The sequence below is a fragment of the Anneissia japonica genome, unplaced genomic scaffold (assembly GCF_011630105.1).
Source record: "Anneissia japonica isolate Jap-2015-1 unplaced genomic scaffold, ASM1163010v1 scaffold287714_len2871179_cov188, whole genome shotgun sequence".
Classification (NCBI taxonomy): Eukaryota; Metazoa; Echinodermata; class Crinoidea; order Comatulida; family Comatulidae; genus Anneissia; species Anneissia japonica.
The window spans coordinates 2,641,532-2,663,760 of NW_022755542.1; the positions used below are offsets into that span (position 1 = coordinate 2,641,532).

Genomic DNA, 22,229 nt, shown 5'->3' on the forward strand with positions numbered 1-22,229 from the left:
CTCAATGGATTAATGGCCAACATTTGTATAGGTATCGTTTATGGTTCTTGAGAAGACGATCATTTTAATCAATTTTGATATTCCATTTTTCATAATTTCCGGAAGCGATATTTTAGGGAAATTTTGAAGCATATCCCGATGTTCAGTCACATGGATAATGGACCGTTTCGCTAAGTTCCTCCCCTAGGACATTGTTACTATAAGTTGAAGCGCGAATTCATGATCCTGTTCTAATTTGTCAGTTGATAAGTTCGATTGTCACTCCAAAAGATTAATTGCATGGTCAGCATAGCTTTACCTGTGGCCTAAATATTGAAACTTATAATTATAATACAACGTCCAAATGTCTACGAAGTGCATCAAATTAGTTCACTACGTAATGTACCATAGGATCGATCAAGTTCGCCTTAACTGTTCTGAAACGAAACATGCCTATATATGTAGGCCTATGTTCACAGTCAAAACGTAAACTATCCAAATATCTGTATCACATTTTGTTAATATAATAAAATTTTAAAAACCCGTTAAACATGCTTCTATTTAAAACATGTCTTTTCAAACATAGGCTACCACATAAGGCCTATGAGAAAATGTATCCAAATTATAATTATAGACCGGCACGTTGTGAAAGTTTATAAATAAATTATGTGCGAAACCCCCTCCCCCAGTTTACTTAAAGATGTCCATCACGGATTAAATATAATGAAGTTATACGTCATTCAAAACCACGGCAGTCAATCAATCTAAAAAGTTAAGAAATCATGTTGAAATAATGTATTGAATATAGGCGACCACCAGTCGACTGTACAACCTGTTGTAACGTCTATCCCTCGGGAAAAATCTCCCCATTGATTTGATGCCAACGTTTCTGTGTAAGCTTTGTACTTCCTTCCTAGGCTTTCTTTATAGATCATTACACATGTCTTCAACGTTGACTCTATCGTTTTACTCAACTAAGGCTCAGTCCCTCGAGACTAGACAAAGCATACTTTATGCTGAGGTTCATCGTTGCCCCAGCGCTGCATGTGCTACCTCTACCTCGAGAGGACAAACCCCAGGGTTGTGGTCATAGCGTTAAAACTCACAATAGAAAAAACAAATAACTAAAAAAAATAATCTGAAGTAAGTTTAATTAGAAAGATACATTTATTGTGGTCTAAATTCTGATTCACTCTATGCTATTTAATAGTAAGAGATTGCCAATGCACTTTATTATCGTTTATTTTAAGTACTAAACTGTGCGTACTTTTTTTTCTAATATTGTGTGAACAAATATGTTCAGTACAGATGTTTTCTACCTGTCTGTTTTACAAACTGGTTTCCTCTGGGCTAACGGCCTTTCTATACACTTTTTATTATGGTTTTCTAATTGCGCATAACTGTTTGGTTATACTATAGAACCAAATAAACCATAGAGAAAGAATAAACTCAATGTTTTCATTTCTTTAGGTGACGCGAACTAAAACACTTTACTATATACATTGCTGTTCTTCATTTGTTTTATTTATATACATTTGTTGTTCTTGTTTTCTAATTAATACATAGTATGTAATGTATATTTTTGACAATAGAATGACGATTCTTACACGTTTAACTTTTAACTTATTCTGTATACATGGTGGACCGTTTTTTTTACATTTAGATGTCCTTGGTATTTCATCACCTGCTCTAAAGTCTACTACAGTAAACCGTAGGTCTGTAGTAGATTCGTCGATTTATAATCAAAGGGGTAACTTTTGTGTGATGCGTACTTTCTCAGTGTATGTATATTCCTCACAAATAACAGTAACCAATAATTTCGTGTTTAAAAGTAAAACTGATAAACACATTTTATGTATATTTAGTACCGATTGATGAATAATATAATAAATACCTATTAACTAAACTGTATCTGGGCTGTTGAATGTATGGACTGTTCCATTCTTACTGGACTCCAGCGAACTGTCAATCGTGAAAGCGGACTGTCACTTAAGTTAGGTCTTTCGTAAGCTACGCCTGCTTCTTTGTTCCGCTCAAATATCAGTCCCACCTCCCGTATTAGTGACGTCATGCCGAAGGCTGCCAAGAACGGACGCCGCTAGTTGTTATTATACATACAGGGTTTATTAAAGGAATAGATGAGATCACAGAAGTACGTGCGTGCAAGTTAGCGGCATAAGTATCCACGCACAGTCTGTTTTTGTATTCGTTAATAGGTGAGCGAAGGATACCATTCTAAGAAACAGACTAATTAGTGGAGCAATTGTAAGTTTATGCGGACTTTACACCTTAGGAATTATACGCTTCCCCACTGTGATGCACCACTGGAAAACAAACAGTTTATGAGGGAAGACATATAAATAAAGTGCGATTATTTGGGCAAAACATACCCGTTTTGTGATTTGCTTTTGTAAGTGGGGTTGGTCGCGAACGTGTGATCTGGGAATTTGCCGATTTTGAGGAGTTGCCCTATTCAATCGACAATTTTTATGTTGCGCGCTTAATCGCGTTCACACCATTGGAATTATTTTTTTTTCTACTTTTTGGATTTACTTTTCATTATTCAAGATGGATGTTAGGAACACAAGATCTCTGAGGATTATTTTTATACTGGTTTTATATTTTGTTGGAGCGACTGCTGGTCGCTGTCCTGAGCGGTGCGTGTGTGGCGGATCAAACGTTGATTGTAGTAATTCTGGACACACGCGCGTCCCCCGTGGAATACCAATAAACACAGAGAAATTGTAAGTGAACAAGACGTTTGCATACATGCCTACAAACATCAAGAACTATATTGCAGAATTCACTACTCTAACACTGTTTACTACATCTTTCTTTTACGTAGTTAAGTTAAATGTAATTATATGCTAATATTTGTTGTAAAAATATAATCGATGTATACTGAGTTAACGAAACTTTAAGTAGGATACAGGTGCATACTAAAATACTAGTAACTACTGTATATTAACATAAAAGATTAAATATTCATTCTTATACCTTTACAAGGCTATTATATTTTATATTTAAAAACATGGAAAAAACTGATAATGAATTATACAAAGCGTGAAGACATGTAAAATTATTGTCTTCAACCTTTAATTAAAACACCCTTACCTGGTTTTTTGTAATGAATTTTAACGTGGCTGGACCGTATGCTAATTATTTTTGTATAGAAAGAAGAATGAAGCCTATCTTCATAATGTTCCATTTTATGCACAGAAAAAGCACAGAAATCGTTACATAAATTTAAACTTAGCTTTCACTCCTTACATGTAAGAGCGTAAGTATATTTTACATGTTGTTACGTAATAAATCTTTGCAATCTTCAACCAAAATAATTACAAATTAAACATTAAACTACTTGTTTTGTTTTTAAATTAAAAAAATTAATATCATACGACGTATACTCTTAATATATTATTCATTGTATTGGGTTTCGAAATTGGTATTGCTTACGTTTTACATGCATATTTCTATTTGTCTGGAACAAATAAACGAATGTAACTACTGCCGTACATAAATTACATGCGAGATTGTTTTTACATCATTCAAAATAATATTAATAGTGTTTTGAATTTTTGTATAGCCTAAAGCCCTGGATTTGATTTTATGTTCTTTTTGGAGTGTGTTATTAGGTCATGTAAAGGTGGAGACCTGGGAGGACAAAATTGAAACGGCTTCACTGAATGTTGTAGATTTACGATTACCCCTACTACTAGCAAAATGTAGCTCAGAAGTGTGAATGAGCCGGATAATTGGAATAACGTGTATTAGCGGAATCTCTCTTTTGGAGACTTCGTGTCTAACTCTTCAGCTATTTTGATCTTTATCCACAGAGATCTCTCGGGGAACAACATAACGAAAATACTCAAGGGGGATTTTGCGGACTTGAGGAATCTCAGATTCTTGTAAGTATATCTTCTTTGATTAACCTATCCGTAAGTTTGTAACTGTCGCCATTTAATCTTTTTTTCGAATACAGTTAAATAGTGAGAATAACGATCTCTCGTCATGTATGGGCTGTCGTAGAATCGCGACGTCGCCGAACCTTGTAAATTGCGTCTGCTCTGAAGACGTCTATCATAAATGACGATGATTAGTTAATTATTTGTTTACCTTCTAATCCTCTTTCGTTTGTTTTTCTTTTAATTGTATCCCCAACAGACAGGTGATGCATAATCAACTTGTTAGTATTGAAAGAGGCGCATTTTCTGACCTTGTCTCGGTCGAAAGAATGTAAGTATTTGAGTGGATTACTGCTTCATTAACATAGCATTAATGATAGTAAACCGTAAGTCCTTGTCTAACCCTGACTCATGGAAGATGTTGAGATTGAGAATCAACGGGCTACGGACTCTGCCCAGCGAATCGGCAGAAAATGTTAAAACAAGTGTTAAATCGGAATGAAAACAATTTATTTTTCTTTTTATCCCCCAAGTAATTCATTCGCGGTAATCTCAAAGGGACAGTTATTTCGGGCGGCTTTGATCAAATATGGTCGTTAGAAGTCTTGTTTCTAACCCGAGTCTCTTAATATCATCTCACAACCAAACTAAGATGAACATTCTTTGGTGCCAGAGAAGCGTTCGGAATCTGATAAATTGGTTATTTATTTTCCCTATGCTACAGGCCATAACAATTTGCGGTAAATCTAGTCAATTAACAAGTTAATTGTAAACCCAAATATACAACAATGGTCTCAATAAATATAATTTCCCTTGGAGTATTGAATCCGTGGAGCATTATTAATAGCAGCAATTACAGGATATCTGAACGTATACTGCTGGAGCTATAGGTTTCAGAAGATTAAAATTGCAACTTTACTGAAAGAAATTTATTTGCAGTATCATTACACAACCAAAAAGTCCTTGGTTTGACTTGATTCCTTTTGGAAGTCCATCATCTTTCGAGAGACCTGATTTGCATGGCCATGCAATTCTTCTCTATTTTCTAACATAAGAGTTTCTAATTAAAGTACTACCTTCAGTGTGATTCAATTAATAATTATTAATATATAACCAATTATGACACAAAATGATAATCCATTGAAATTAAAGTAATATTTGTTCAGTATTTTAGAATAAAAACGAACGTTATAGAGGGCGCATCTCATTCCCCTGAAAATTGAAACCTTTTTATGTTCTTAATGAAGATGTAAGCAGTTCAGGTGGGTAATTTACCTTGTGAAGCGTAATTTGGGAATTTAATGCAATAATAATTATTAGGTAAATATTATGTTTGCTTTGCTTATCTTTTGTTCATATACTTCAGTAGGCCTAATTGTCGTAGAACAAGTTTGTTTTTGTGATCCATTTAAGAGGCTGGCTGGGCCACAAAGATGGGCTGGAAGTGTCTCAAGGAGGCCTCATACCCCTGGTATATTTACGACTGTCGTTTCCCAATCTCCCAAGTGGACCACAGCCCAAAGACCAAAAAATGCAAGCTCACTATATTTTCAGTCTTGAAGTAATCAACGAAGCAAAAAAGAGAAAATATGTAACTTATATCTAGGTCTATTGCCAAAAATGTCTAATTTACTCAAATGCAACATACAATTAATCAGTTTTCTAGTAGAAGTTTTTTGCCTGCTTTTTGCAAAGAAAAATGTTCATTGCATTTTAATATATAACATGTTTCTTAACAGTAATTCATGTTATCTGTTTTGCATTTAAAGAGAAAAATCAATTTAAAAGACATCATATGAGTCATGTACTGTAAGAGGGACAGATAGAAGTAATTTAGAAATTCCATTGCATAATGTTTATGTTGCCTCAATTGGAATACAGTAATGCCTTGTATATATTTCTATCGTTTTTTACTCTCTTTGCCAACACAAGACCACCTTTTGGGACCAGAAAACATAGTTTTCTTGGGGTTTTGACTGCAATTAGAGGGTTATTTGGTTCTTTAAAAAAGTGATCTTGAAGGGTCTGAGATTTAGATCTTGAATTGTAGGGGGCACTGTACTTAAAAACTTTGATATATTCATATTTTGTATGGTATGGTAGTTTTACCCTGGCAAGATTGGGTACAGGATTAAAAAAAAAAACTATTATACTGCATGGAGTGTTCAAGAGACAGTTAGCTGCGAGAATACATTTATTGGATAGTCTTTGAATAGAGTTCATTCGAAGTCGAGTGTAAAGTTCCATGGCCTAATGTAATCAGTTCGAACTGCTTATGAGTTGAGGCAATTAAGAGATTGAGTTCTATCAAACAAGCCTCTCCTGAAATCTGGTGCACACTGACAAGTAATTAAAAACCTGCAGTGTGGACTAGTAGTCGTAGAGTTGGACGCTCTCTTGGAGAGCATTGGTGGAAAGAAAAATGTGCCATTGTCACGGATACACAAGAATGTATGTTACAGTGCAAAGTATAACTTTAAAATGTGGCGATTTGGTTGAATAGAAAATGACATTTTTGTAATGTTTAAAGTAAGCCCTAAATATGGTAAAACATATAAAAAAATACATATAATTTATTTATATTTTTTATTAACTTTATGTATAAAAAGATATTTGGTTATATAATTTAATTAGTTTAAATGTATTAAAAATCATCTATCAGTAGATTTTAAACCATCAATTTGTTTCTTTAGGTATAAAACTTAAATGAATTATTTTCCAAGCAAAGTTTAAATTAAATTTGTTTTGACTTTATTCGTATGTATGTTATGCAGCAGCCTTATGGGAAATTGATTAGTACATATGTAGGCCAACATTTGATTATGCAAATCATGTAATTAGATTGCATATTTAAAGCTCCATTGGCTTTTTATTATGAATATTAAATTATACAGTAATACCTAAAAAAATTATTAGCATTTGCATACTACTTCAAATAATTGAAATATGAAAGATTTTCTACTTTGAGTGATGTTTTTATTTCAATTTCTTTTAAAAGGAAAAGATATGTTTTGTCGTTTTTGTCCATCAAGCCATGGCCACTAAGTAGAATAAAGAATTTTATATATGCCTTGTCTTTCTATATTCAAATTATCTTTATTAAAATTGTACATAAAACAGATATCTTGCAGAAATAAATCTGAATTACAAAACTGAGTTATTAATTATGAATAAAAACAGGAAATCACAGATACATCACATCAAAACAGCAGCGTGTATTTAAGTAAAATAGTAATAGTTGATAACACTGATAACACTGTCTTTTAGTCAGAAGATAACGGTGTAGTAGGACCAGAAATATATGTTAAATTACATCAATTCCATGTAGCTTTTCTGAAATTCATGAATAACAAACGTAATTGAACACTTCAGTTATTATTCTTGTTGGTTATACATTATATGAGTAATTAAGAGTAAGATACATGTTTTTAGTAGAAATTAAAAATTGTTGCATTTTTGAGAATGCAATCACAAAAAGAAAGATTAGAATATGGAAAGTGAAAGAGTGAAAAACACGTCCGTTGTCTGTTGGACACGAATGAGCTTACAAAGTCTTTTTCTCCATTTGATAAGGTTTCTGACACGATCGCATCACGGTTGAGTACTCGCAAAATTAAATGCTCAATAGGTAGAAATCCATGCCTTGTTGCATTGCAACACTTGCTACAAAATAGTGTTAATTTCTCATTAGAAGAGTCTGTTTGTTTAGATTTGCCGGCTGCACATGTAAAGATTTAATTTAAGAAAAAGTTTATTGGACAATAAAATTCCAATGTTAACGACACCTCTCAAGGTCGAGGATGTAAGTACAATGCATAGATTTGATGTAGCATCAAAATCGCTGTTATGAAACATAATCCATATTTATAAGAATCTTTTGGAAGGACAACAAACTGCTCTTGTCTTTTCTGTACATCTGGCATGATAATCAACAGTTTTACTGTCAAAATATTTATTTATCAAAATATTAACAGTTGCTATAAAAACAATATTCAATACAGACAATAAATTTTAAAGACATTGGTGTGAGTACAATAAAGTGATATTTAATTTAATTTACCTTTACATTTACAGTTGGAAACAGTTGTAAAGATTTCTTATTTATGACAGGTTCAATTCAATTACCATAGTGACAGGTTTCTGTCAATTATGTTAGCATCTGAACTGAATTTTTAAAAAGAAAAGAGAAAAGAAATGTAGATTACAAGTCAAGAATATTTGGCGGTTAAAAGTGTAAACTTGAATTTAAACATTAAAATGTATGCATATTTTACGATTACTTGGTCAGCAATTTGGACTACGGAAGCTTTTTGCAAAATGTTTTATAAATCCACATTAAAAGAATATTAGCTACAATATATGTAACTCATTGATTATTAATAGATTTGTCTAAACTACTATAGGTATCTAGAATATTATTACTGTAGCTGCTATGTTCTGAATTCTTGGTTATTATTTTTATCTAAACTGTCTATATTATTATTATTTGTTGACTTTTCAACATAATTAAAATTGTTACTGTACCTGAAATCAAGTACAATTGAGTGAAGAAAGAATTTTTATTTGAAATTTTTGACACATTTGGAGGTCTCAAATGGAAAAAATAACAAACAGTATGCTGGTTATTACTGTATTCTACATATCTAAGTAATTTTTTGTTTATGTTGAATTATAGTAAGGAAGACTCGCTGAGTGCAATTCTGCTTGGGGTTGTGTTTTTTACCCCAGCAAAAAAAATGTCCGGATGCTTTCATACTTTTTGACTGTATCATTGTATGACCCCAGGCAGTTACCACTCTTGCGGATGAAGGGTGTCATTTTCTTTTTTGGGTGTAGGTAAACATCCCCTAATTATATGCCCATTAGCAATGATTTTTTGGTGCAATTATTTCCACATCAAATTAAACAAATAAAAAAAATTCTTCTTATTGCAGCTTAATGGTGATATATATATTAGGAATTGGCTTTAAGCTATGTTGATACAAATGTTGATATTTCTGGCAAGTTCAGAGCCTTTTGATTCAATTAGGTATATCATCGATTAATCTTCTAAAATTATAGCCAATTACAACCCCCAGAGAATATTAATAGATTTTTTTTCGTGTTGGGTTGCAGATTGTGCATAGCACTGTTTGAAATGACCATAGTATCAACCCATCCAATAATTTATGTTAAGACTACGATAATGTTTGGATTTGATACTTAAAATATTTATAAAAAAAATATTACCAAAAAAACAAAATGAGAAATTGAATAAATACTGGTACTCAAAGATGTACTGTTTGTCATAAGCTAAAAAATAAAAATAAAAAAAATCAATTCCATATTTGAATAGCTTATTTTGTGTATTTAACTTATTAACTTACAATTAAAATTGTGAATGGGCAAAAGATTTCTTAGTAAATTGACGGACAGTTACTGTAAATATTATACTTCCTATATTCTTTTACCTAGACTCTTTCATTGACTGGTGGTAGGCCTACTCAATTTAAGGATTTTTGTTGTAAAATGTATGTGTGTACAGCAAAACTAAATCATTTAATCTGATTCTAGTGAGAAATTAATAACTTATTTAATCCTTAAATGAGCTCTTAAAATTTTAATTAAATTGTTGAGGTTTGTAACATTTTTTGGCAGACGTCATATCTTACTAATTTACAATGTACCCTGTTCAGTCAGTATCATGCATAGTGTTTTGTAAATATATTGTTATTAATTTTACTGGTTCTTTAATATTTTTTATTATTAGTCGTATTACATTTTAAAAGTTTTCTTAATATATACAATTTTCTTTTCAGGCGCTTGAATAATAATAAGTTGCAAAGTTTACCAGAACTTTTGTTTGCGCAAATGGAACGTATGCACAGACTGTAAGTATCATGATATTAATGAATTATTTATTAATGTTTCTACCTTTTATTAATTAAAAGATTTTTTTTCAGACACATTAAACTACTTTTTAGTACAGATTTAATATGTGGAAATCCTATTAACAATCATTCAGGATTTTTTCATGTGATGTTGCAAGCTAGCAAGTACTGTAAATGATTAAAGCAGAGTTTAATATGTTCATGTTTCCTCTCATTTATAAAGGCTTCCAGATTTGGGAAATTTCAAAGTTCCGATAGGAAACTGCAATTGTGCCATTCGATGGGTATTGCAGGAACCATAAAAACTTGAGCCAAATGTTGCTGTGTTGTAACACTTGGGCCTACGAAACAAATCTATATTACAAAATAATATCAGAGTTTAAACGCTAGCATTTGTTTTTAGACTAGTTATAATCGCAACTATCGGTATACGTGAATAATGACTTTGCACATTAATGTATACTGCAGTACTGGAAAATAGATTGACGTTGGCCCTAGTGATTTCAGTTTCAGGCATTTCCTTGGTTTTAGGTCTTTTTATTTTCAAGCATATAAAAACTATATTCTTGAGCAATCACATGAAGCTATGAATATGCTGTATACATTTGTATTACCATTTTATACAATGCTTTATCTTTTAGACCAGATTAAACTTTGTCAACGTAGAGTATTTTGTAGATAGAATTCCAGAGGATTTAAACGATATATATTTGTGATTGTTTTGTTGGAATTCTGCACAATGTTTAGTGGTTTTTGTCTGCTAAACACCCTTGAAATACTTGGCTTTTATAATCAGAATCAAAGGGTGACTTTTCATGTCCAACCAGACAATACATGCAAAGGGGATTTTCTAAATATCCATGAAATCTACCCATGGACTTAAATCGACTGTAGATCTCACAGCTGGTCCTAGGTGGTGTCTATAATAGGTACTTGAGGTCCGAGCATTGTTGCCATTGAGAAAACCCCCCAAAAAAACTCCAGTCACTTATAGTAAACAAAAATTGTAGGTGGAACGTAAAATCTAAGACTTTGTTTATTTTATTGAGAATCTTCCAGTAGGCCTATGTACTGTACAGTAGCCTTATTCCTACATGCATGTATAAAATATGTTCTATAGCCAAGTTCATAAATTATCTTGTCCAATGTATAATATATCTTTAAATAAAACCCATGTAAGCATTTATTAAACCATCTTGGCATTGGATCATGATGTTTATTGAATATCATGTCAGTATGATTTACTATAAATTTTTATGAATGTTATATACTGTATTTGAGAAAATTGTGTCACCACAGAATTGTTGATAGCAATGTCATTCTATTGTAATAAATTTCGGAACTGGTCAAACAAAACTCTTAAAGTTAGGTCATCTTTTGTGGCCTGGTTATTAAATACAATGCTATGATATTCCTTAGTCTTTTCAAGGTTATTGTTAAATTATACCTTTGCTACATTGGAGATACGAACAAAATATTGACTGAACAAGGACCAAATAAAGATAAGAATATATTCTAAAAGTACATAGGCCTGTAAAGGTATTTCCTTTTGTTTGAAAGTTGAAAATGTTTGGAAATATGTTAAAGAGAGAATAAAATTAACCCAAAATTGTTTAATTACATTATTATATTGCATAATAAAATTAGCTACTGTGTAATTCAATCACTGAATCTATTAGCTGCACTATTCATTTGAAGCTAAAGTGATATTTGAAAAACTATCTGGTTTAGCTATAAACCATTCCGTTTCCTTTAGTAACTCCTAGGGGTAGGATTTATTAAAAAGACTAAAAGATAAAATCTGTAGTTTAAGAAAAGAAGTTTCCAGGCTGAAAATGAAAGTACAAAGATAATCGCCCAAGAATGGTTGCAAAGTTTTCTAGCATAGCCAACTTGGATGTGGTGAATTGTTGAGGAGGTACAGTTGTAAACCTTTCAAGTCCTAGGCCTGAAACTAGGCTTATGTCTTAGATACTGAGATATTATTAAATTTCCTGTTAGGTCAGCCCCTTTAAAATTGAAGCTAAAAAAATGACTGGTGGTACTGTATCATGCCGATCTTATGATCACTCATTGATAGAAAATCTTAGACTATAACAATCATACAGTAAACGACCTAATAAGTGCTGTCAGCGCTTAAAATGTCTTGAGCTTCAGTGCGGCACTTAATTTTAGAAAGCCGTTTATTCGAGAAGGGCATTTATTACTAAAGCGTTAAAATAGTATGATGTGTTGTATTTGAGTTGTTGCAAGAATTATAACTACTTTCCAAGTGCCAAGTTTTTTGTCAAACTAAAATATATCTAATAGTAAGTATTCCAGATCAATGCCTAGTCAAAAAAATTTATGTTTGGTGTGGTACTTATTATAATGAAACACTTTTTAGATCATTTGTGGTAGTATTGTACTGATACTTGTATTGAAGGTACAATTTTTATTCATATCTATATTATATTACAGCTTAAAAGTACTTTTTTTAACTGATAGCCCATTTTTCTCGTTTCAATGTTGTACTAAAAATCAACTAATAGAGTAAAAATATAGTTTGTAATTATATTAATTTTGATATGATTCTTACTCTCCAGTTTTAATTAATGAAGAACATGTTATAATTTAGAAAAAAAAACTGAACGATCCATCCCCATATTTGAACAAAAGGGGAAATCTACATCAGAAATACTTCAAATTATTATTTTGATCATGCATTTGTTGTGTGTGGTTGAACCTACAATTTCATAAATATAACTTAATGAATGACAAATGTGGTTCTTCTTTAAATCTGTGCCTTGCCTGTGGAATAATTTGTTTGTTATCAAGTACAGAATCTAATTGATTTGGCTCTGATGGGCTAGGCTTGGAGCATATGGAAGCTGTCAAAGGTGTTAAATAGCTCTCTTCACAGTGGGAATTTTGACACCAATTCATAAAAAATGTGGCTTAATGTTTTAATTTCAACCTTTAATTCATAAAATATGCTTTGATTGCGCATGCTTTGAAAAGATTTGAACGTTTTTGTTTATTTAAATTCTACTGTAATTAGAAATCAATTTAAGTAACAATATGATAAATAGAAGTGACAGCTTTATAGATATTAATTGAGGAATTTGACAACAACAGGAAAGAAGCCTTGATTGTGTTTGGAAGAAACACAACCTCTTCACATCTGTTATGTGTTTTTCTTCTTACTCCTTTTCTTGGTTTATTATTCTCTTGAAATATTACATTCACCTTTTAAATACTGTAGATCTTTATTTTTCAATTTCTAGTCCTTTTAATCACCTAACATTTTGTGAATGTTTTACCATTTATATTATTTTGTATTTACTTTCAGTTCATCATTTAAAATTGTCAATATTTTTCTAATAGGAATTTAAACATTGACTAAATAGTACAATGTTGTATAAGTGTGTTATCCACTAAGTGCCTCTTTAATAATGCTATATGCAATTAACTAAAGTTCATGTGTCTGTTTTAGGCTTTCAAGATAATTGTGTTATCCATTGTACTAAATTATATTGTATTAACACAAGTCAGTCTTCATACTTTCGTAGATTGGAAACCATTTGGTTAAGTGGCTCTCATTTCTGACTCGTTTAGCTACAGTATAGAATATCCAACCAGATGTCTGGGACATTGTTGATACTGATTATTCTTAGTCATCTTCAAAATGCTATATGGGGCAATGTACTGCATTATTTCTTCACTACATTTTTTAATGGAAATTATTTTTTAATTTATTTAAATATAAAGTAAGTAATGCAGTTTTCATTTTAAATATGTACCTTAAAAATCAAAATAAATCTGAGAATTACTAATTTATACTAATACAAGTTGGAAAGATGGATTTATTCTGTATTAACACCATGGATAACCCATGAAAGCCTGAAGAAGACTTATTTCCAGTGGGGACTTTCTGGTGGTGATTGTGCAGTAAACCGGGGTACAATCCACTACTCTTTCCCGAAGCGTGTACTGCATTCTCAATGTGCACATGGGCCATAATACACACAGGACCGATGGCTTAAACATCTCATACGAATGACGGTGCACTATCGTAACCTGCATTTCTGCCCTCCAGCTGAAATACAAGGAGAGCAGCGATGGGAATTGAACAGGGGACCAAGGGATCTACCACCAGTTTAGCCGACTAAGCTAAGCTGCTCTCTTATCAACTTGCTAGAAGATGTTTAAAGATTAGGTATGGTACATTTAAACATCAATTGATTTTTTAATTGAAGCACAAGCGTGATCTCTTGCCTCTTGTCTAAAAGTGCCTACCGGTAAGCCAAAATATTAAGCAGTTAGAAAGCCACTAAAGGTTTGGTTTGTAATACTGGACCTATCAAAAGCGTATCATCTGTAGAACATTTTTATGTTGTAATGGAGAATAGTAGGTAGTGATTCTATTACACCATTAAGATATGATGTTGACAAAAATTCTTTCACAAATAAATATATTAATTTTGATGGGGAAACATTAAAAATTAAAAGATCTGTGTTATATATGTTTGTAAAATTTAATTTGTAAAGACAAACATACATAAAATAATATCTTAGGACATGGTTGTCAAGATTTTGCATTCCTAAAATCGAGAATTCATAAAATAAGTGTCAGTAATTGAGGGTTCTGCTGTGCTTGTATTCAAATTATTTGACACCCATTGAGTGTCAAACCCCACTGTTTCTTTGTAGTTTACACTGTAGAATTTGTAAAGAATTGTGGTATGGAGCTTAGCTTGGCTTTACGTATCAGCATTATAGCAGAATATGAAGATAACTTTCCTTGAAGGCTGTAACGTGTGTTGTAATCTGATAAATTAAAGCTATTCTCAGGACTTTATTCAACTAATCTGTCAGATATCCTAACAATAGTGTCACAATCTTTACAGGCATTCCTTCATATATATAATATTGGAGGAGGCAAACCTCACCAGTTTTTCTCACGATGGGAAATATGCCATAATTACAAGAACATTTTGATAAAATCTACCTACAAAAAATATTGTTCCAGTTCAGTAGTACAGCTTTTGTTTAACAGATAGATGCTACTCAAGACTAGACTATATTCCTACAATAAATAATATAGCCTTTGTGTTGAGCTGAGAGAACTTGTCACAGTCAAGCAAGTCAGAATACATTTGGAACTTGTCTTATTATCCTAGCCTACGGCAGAGAAATCTCTCCTTTGCTATGGTGATCATCTTGTACAGTATAATTCTAGAACGTTATTTCCATGTCTCCACACTACAAATGTACAGTACTCCACAAGGCTGAATATTCTAAAAGTGTTTTTTGTTTTACAGTACCAGCTTAAGACAATTAGGATTGTATATTATTTTTAAAAAGGAGTTAAATTGTTGCAAGTGAAATTTTACAAAAGAAAAGTCTGTCTCTCCAACAACCAACTTGGTGTATCATTGTTTGAAATTTGAACTGTGGTTTGACATGTTTTTTCATCTTTGTATTCTCTCAAAACAAACTTTTTGAATTGAAAATGACAGACAAAATCAAGCCCAGTTGAAATAAAAGAGATCGGAGAAGGAAATATAAAACACTCTTTTGATGTTAACTCTATGCAACCTTAAGCCTATAAATAGCATTAAAAGTGGATTATATTCAAGATTGGTGAAGTGAAAGAAATCAACGATTAACTATGTCACATTTAACAAGGAATCACATTCCTGACGTCCGCTATGAAAATACATCACTAGCCAGATTATATTATTTATTAACTTTTAAAAAATACCTTTACCTTTCATTAAACTTCTAGAAAGTATTAGGCCGTGTTCACATTGGATTGAATTTTTACAATGGGTAAATGATATTCTACTGTTGTTCGCACTTGTATTTAAATATACACTAGTAAAGACACATAGGGGCATAGGCTGGATTTGGTCTGGGGGGTTGCAAAACAGTCTGGGTTGTGAACATTGAGAATGTGGAACTAAATCTCTATACCAATGAACTTAATTTTCATTTTTAGTATTTTAACCCACTTGGTGTAATTAATTTGCCATCATGGGGGTGGGGGTTTGTACCCCCAGCCTACGCCCATGACATCGCGCATAGATGTTCAGTGTAATTTTTGATACATTTTATGAACATTTTGGCGACGTGTTTATTAGCTCACTTATAAAGATTTAACTTAGGGGTGTAACCACCTCTTTTTCCACCTTCCCCCTCCCCCACCCAGTTTTTAAATATTCAAAAATCTGGGTTTTTTTCCCCTTCTAAGCCTGGCTTTAATATCACGGCCGGTAAGAAAAACTTATTTTAAAGGTAGTTCTAGAAAATTATAAACCAATATTAAACATTGATTAATTGATTCATTGACTTTATTCCCTTGCCTGGCAAACCAATATTAAAAAAAAAGAAAAATATCTCTAATAAGCGCTTCAGCACTTAGCGGGAAAACTCATGTTTACTGCGGCACATGTTAGACCATTTACTGTACAGGATTGCAGACTGTGTAAACTTTCTGATGATCAAATTACTGTTAAAAACATTGAATTATACATGTTTTATAATACACCAATAAATCTTCAGAAGTCTATCAATAGTGAATACAGTTTTGATGTTTATCTACAATTACCGGTGCTGTATTAGCCAAGCAAAACCATTCTGTTTATCGAATTTGAGATCAATTGTGCATGAGAAGCCATGCCTTCGGGCCTCTTCTCTTTGACTTGGTAATCCTATCCCCCCACAATCATTCATCAAATACTAAGGATTAATTATTTTCTCTAATTCTTTGAATGTTGAATGTAGAAAGTCTGTGTACTGTTAAGAGGATTATTTTGAAATAATAATTACAGTACAGAACTACAGTAGTCATGAAATATTTATAAACTTTAATTATTTTTGTCAGGATATTGTATTTAAATCACTAAATGTATTTATTCTATTAAAGTAAAAATTTATAATTATAATAAGACTTACATTTCATAATAATAATAATTTATTAACTTATATTGTGCAATTTCCATTAAAATATGTACTTACAGTAATACATGAATAATTTATGACCACCTTCACAAAATAATGAGAAAATTTTAAAAAAGACAATTTAGCAACCAATTGCCAGCTATAACTTAAGCCTAGTCTTCACTTCACATTTGATTTGTCAAAAATTAGCCTTGTGCACCCTACTGTGAATCAATCCAATTTTTATTATTGATTAACCCATCTTCTTTACAACTAAAGGTGGTAATTGATGATACCAATATTGATTTAGGGTTTCCTTGCCATTGTGAACGGATAAGAATCGGTCCTTCCCCAGCTCTGTAATCAATTGTTGAAAAATGTTTTGCTTATAATGGTAATTATTAGGCCAGTGTAGACAGAGACTGTTATACAAATTAGGGATTGATCCCTCGTAATTAATTACTGCCGTTTGAAAGGTACAAACGGGTGGACATTGAATAGATAAAATGAACACCACCTTGTTTGTAGGCTTGTCAGCATTAGTGCATGGCTTGTCATGATCACGGTGATGTGATTGTCAATCAGGTCCACGTTTCATATTCAACACAACATTCTTAAAGTGGCATTTTTTCAAATTTTCATGTCAAAAAACTGTGTACAGTAATAATAACTGTTATCAGGACACATTTATATATAAAACAAGGAACTGCCCTCCACTGCCTTGAAAACTCAAAAGATATGTATATTTCTTCCTAATTATATAAATTTAACCATCCTATTTTACATTCACCAATAAAATTTTATTTTTATTTTCTCTTACGTCTGGATGATTTTGGAAAAACTATTTGCTAAATAAGAAAACAAAATTTTGTTTTTATTTTTATTCTGTCCTCCAATAATCTTTAAAAAAATAAGTATGCAGAACAAGGAATAAAAAAATTCTTGCATTTGTAGGACAGTAAATATTCCTGGCTCTCTTCTGATTGGTCAGTTTTTAAGGTTGATTGGTATGCTGGAAACTTCTATTGAACCTGGTCAGTGATGGTCAATTCATGTAAAGGTCTCATTGTCTGTTGAGGCACATGCATAACTTTTGCACGTCTCTCTTTTCTCTTTAGTTTTATTGTATCCCTCATGAAAGTTTGTGTACCCAGCTGGTCAATGCTGAATGGTTCAGAATTACTGTTAATTAGTCTAATTTGCCAGACAATATAGTGAAACTCATTAGGAAAACTGATCAAAGGGTGTTCACACCTTGTGTTTATTGTTCCCAGTTACTTGTTTACTTTTGACACCTTCAAACTGAATAGCATTATGTCTACGATAATGATGTGCCTTTAATAGCAGATTAGACTACTGATTCCGATTCAGATTTCGAAAATGTCAGCGTAGTACACAGATTGTAGAGTGAAATTGATTTGACAGTTCAGTTTTCTTTATTCACATTTAAGTAGACAAAAATAATGCACTTTATGAATTTATACAAATAAAAAATACATAGAAATTAGAACATTAGGTAACTATTAATTAATAATAAAATGCACAAAAAAAAAATAATAAAACATACTATATATATTAGCAGTTACAAAAATATTTTATAATAATATTATGCTAATGTGATCTATTTAATGTAATGTAATCAATCTCAGTTTTCAGTATAAAAGTGTATGAATAGATTAGGCCTATATTTCAAAAGGAATACTGTTATAAACAATTATAAAACATACTATAAATTAACAATAAACACAAATAGGCCTATATTATAATATTATGCTAATGTAATTTATTTAAATGATCTATTTAATGTATTCCAAATCAATCAATCAGTTTTCAGTATAAAAGTATGTGAATACAGTATGCCTATATTTCAAAAGGAATACTGTTATAAAAATTATAAAACATACTATACATTAACAATAACACAAATATATTATAAGACAGTATTATGCTAATGCAATTTATTTAAATGATCTATTTAATGTATCCCAAATCAATCAATCATTTTTCAGTATATGAATACAGTAGGCCTATATTTCAAAAGGAATACTGTTTTTAATATACAGTAGTCATTAAGTGTAAGAAAATATTTTTTAAAGATATTATAATACAATAAAAGAACATTCAGTTTGTATGACGAAAAATAGAACAAACCACAAGTACCAGTAGATTTTTTTTTAATTCACTGCCTTATTATGATTTTTATATTTTAAAATAGGTAAATTATTTATATGAATATTGAATTTCAATTTATTGATGTTTAAATATTAATGAATGAATGCGCAGCAATTCACAGCCTTTATTCGTCCAGCATACAATAAAATACATTAGAAATTTGGTTAATGTACACAGATTCTTAAAACGTCAACACAATTACATAAAAACACCATTACTTTGAGAAAAAAAAAACACAGATGAACATTAAATAAATTCATATTTTAGGCCAGTTAATCTGATATTGATACACGCAGTATTCTGTTGGAGGTTTATTTGGCCTTCAGTAGAGTTCTGATAGCAGATATAAGATGTATCCCTGTAGGATTTACTTAATCTGGAAAGGTCCTGAATCAATGTGGGTGGCTTCAATCCCACTGCCACTCCTGTACCACCTGGACCACAAGAGGATGATTCCTCTTATCTTAGCTATTTGAGTATTTGAGGTAGGACTAATTATATTCAGCTTACCCTTACTGATGAGCCTATTGAAGTTGTTGGTTTCCAATTGTATTGTCCTTAGTTCATTGAAGAAACCAGGTCAGAGAGGACCATAGGACAAATACACAGCTACACCTTCCAATGGAAAAAGCTTACCTTCTACAGATACCCATATATATACCCACACACCTATCCCTACAACTTGCAGACATACAAGAAATCTATATCCTCATTCCCTATACCCATACCTCCACACATGTAACCTTTCCCCTCACACACCTTCAGACGTGTAGGTAAGAAATGGCTGTGCTCAGAGATGTCACACTCCTGCATGTGTGTAAAATAAAAGCGAATGTATAGATTTATTTTTTCAGTCCAACAATGCTTTTTGCGGTTCTGTAGTGTGATTACCCTAACTTTAAGTTTTGTAAGTAGTTTTACTGAATAGAAAGTGCAACAAAATCTTCAGCCCAGGATTTCAGGGCGTATCTGTCCATCATAAAGCTCAGGTAAAATGTACACATCACTTTGCTTCAACCTCAGCCCTCGTTCATTAACATCCACGACAGGTGACTCGTGAAGGTGGTAAATCATCACTCATCCAGTACAAACGAGGCCTGACATTTCTACAGTAAATTTTTTAGCCGATATAGTGTGAACTCCACAAACATTGGTATGATAATCAACCGGCTTCAACAGTTGGTAATTGGACAAATCACTCGGGACATCAAATCAATGTATATACGTGTGAAAAAACAACTAAAAGGAAATGAGCGTATGGCACAATTAGAAAGAATAAGCGTCAATCAGCAGTCATCGTTCCGCCCGTCAGTGGATTTTACACAAAATGTCATGAATTGCTGAATTTTTTTCTCCAAGTCATGCAGCAGATGTTCGACATGTTAATTTTTTCTGTCCTTCTACCCTACATTTGACCGTTTCAGTTTTACTACTTTACACTTTAACCCATCTTTTTCTTTATGCAATCTCAATTTATAGAATTATTTTAAAAACCTGCACAGTCAGCAGGATCAAGTTGACTTTCATGTTCATTCATTAACAAGGATCACAACCTTATGTAACGTGATGTTGGTTGAATAACACATCTAAGAAAAAACGAGAGTTTATTGAAGATGGCTTCTTTACAAATAATTTTCGAAAGTAAGAATTCTGCAGGGAAGAAAGGTACATTCAAGTAAATACCACAACTGACTAATGCCTAAGGGCATAGATTGATCATAATGATTAGCCATTCTGGTTGTCATGGAGATGGTGTCAACCCTTCCTAATTGAACCTGGGACTCCTGGGTTGGGCCAGACACTGGAGGTTATGTTTACAGAAGCATCTGGTGATACCAGAAGTTGCATATTTCTAGTGATGGTTACTCCTTTCTAATTTGACCTCAAATTTGCCAGTGGTCCAAAGCCCAGTGGTTCCTCAGCATCTTGACCCTCAGGGCAAAAAATTAAAATATTTCAGCCAGAGAAGTAAATTTCAAATATTTCAACCACATACTTTAATAGCCACAAAATATTTTAAATCTTTATAATATATTATATAAACTTTTTTTTAATATAAAACAAAATTATTTAAATAAATTTTGTCCAGGTTCAGTGCAGTTCACTTTAAATAACAAATCTAATTTTCTTTTTCCCCAAGCCAATAATATTTATAATTATTCGAATGATATTGTGCTATGAAATTAACAAGAGCCTCCAAAATGGCCTCCACGGTTGCAAGTGTACCAGTGTGCTTGGAGTCCTAGCTAAAAATCGCTCTCATCAAAAATTGGACAATCAATTGCGCACTTTTAACTTCTGATCATCAATAACAAGAAATGCATTTCAGTTTCTTACAGTAAAGCTTTAGATCTTGTTATTCAGAGAATGGTGAAAAGCACTTGTTATTCTTCTCTATTTTTTTTCTCTTTTTTTTTTTTTTTTTGCCAAACTATCTTCCTCGAGTTGTTATTGTTGTATAAACAGTAATTGCCACAGCATCCACATTGTTTTATTTTCGTACAGGAGTAAAAGAGAAAGTTACAATGTGTGCTAATGTTACATTGAATTGTGTAAACATGTTTGGAGTAATTTCATTGTCCAGTAAAATGTTAATCCATATGTGCATTATGATATGGCACACATAAACACGTTTTCTCTTTGAATTTTTTAAAATGTTGAGTTAATAAAATATAAAAATCTATATGATTTATGTTATGATTATGTATGTTTGAAAGTATTACATACACATAAGGTAAAGTGAAATACAGAAGCCGGGGTTAAACCCAGTAGTCGGAAATTCTATGTGGCCTCTCAATGGTGGCCCTCTTATGGGAAAAAAGTAACAATCAAAACCATGTTATTCCTCTTTAAGATCATTGAAAAAAGAATTAAGTAAAGTGAAACCTTTAAGATAGGCACATAATGAATTACGTACGAAGGCTCTGTGCGCAATTTCATACCACGTAAGTTTGTTACCCGAGGGTGTTCAATTGTGAAACTTTAGTGTAGAGGATTCAGGAAAGGGAGTAAAAATATGCATTATGTAGGTTATATTCAGTACTGTCGTTTTTCCTGCCTTGCAACCTGTTACACGAAGACAACCGTATAGCTCTTTCCTTCTCGGTAGTTTAACATCTGAACACCGGACATCTTAGACCTGATCGCACACCTGTTGAATGTATGGGAACATATCTGGAACTGAAGTTAAAATAACACTCTCTTCAGATATGGAAAATAATAGTGATGTTTAACCTATGGAATTTTACAATGCTCAAGGAAAAATTAAGCAAAGTTAAACCAGCACATAATGTTAGATAAACATCTAAAGAATGTTCAACCACAATTCATGATTTTTTGTATTTATATTTGAATTAATCTGTTCAGATACATTAGCACC

At 32.1% G+C, this 22,229-nt stretch overlaps 1 protein-coding gene across 4 annotated transcripts in view; it reads left to right on the forward strand.

Annotated features, from left to right (window-relative positions):
* The first annotated feature begins 1,987 nt into the window (after nucleotides 1–1,987).
* Nucleotides 1,988–22,229, forward strand: part of LOC117123561 (slit homolog 2 protein-like) — a 101,557-nt gene continuing 81,315 nt past the window's right edge. For 2 of the 4 annotated variants that reach the window (XM_033269535.1, XM_033269536.1), the window contains exons 1-4: nucleotides 1,988–2,723; nucleotides 3,816–3,887; nucleotides 4,144–4,215; nucleotides 9,683–9,754. In XM_033269535.1, the coding sequence (XP_033125426.1) occupies nucleotides 2,548–2,723; nucleotides 3,816–3,887; nucleotides 4,144–4,215; nucleotides 9,683–9,754 (392 nt within the window). In that variant the 5' untranslated portion in view covers nucleotides 1,988–2,547. Of the gene's footprint in view, nucleotides 2,724–3,815; nucleotides 3,888–4,143; nucleotides 4,216–5,098; nucleotides 5,205–9,682; nucleotides 9,755–22,229 lie in introns of those variants that run through there. The other 2 variants (XM_033269537.1, XM_033269538.1) reach the window with 2 other exon arrangements.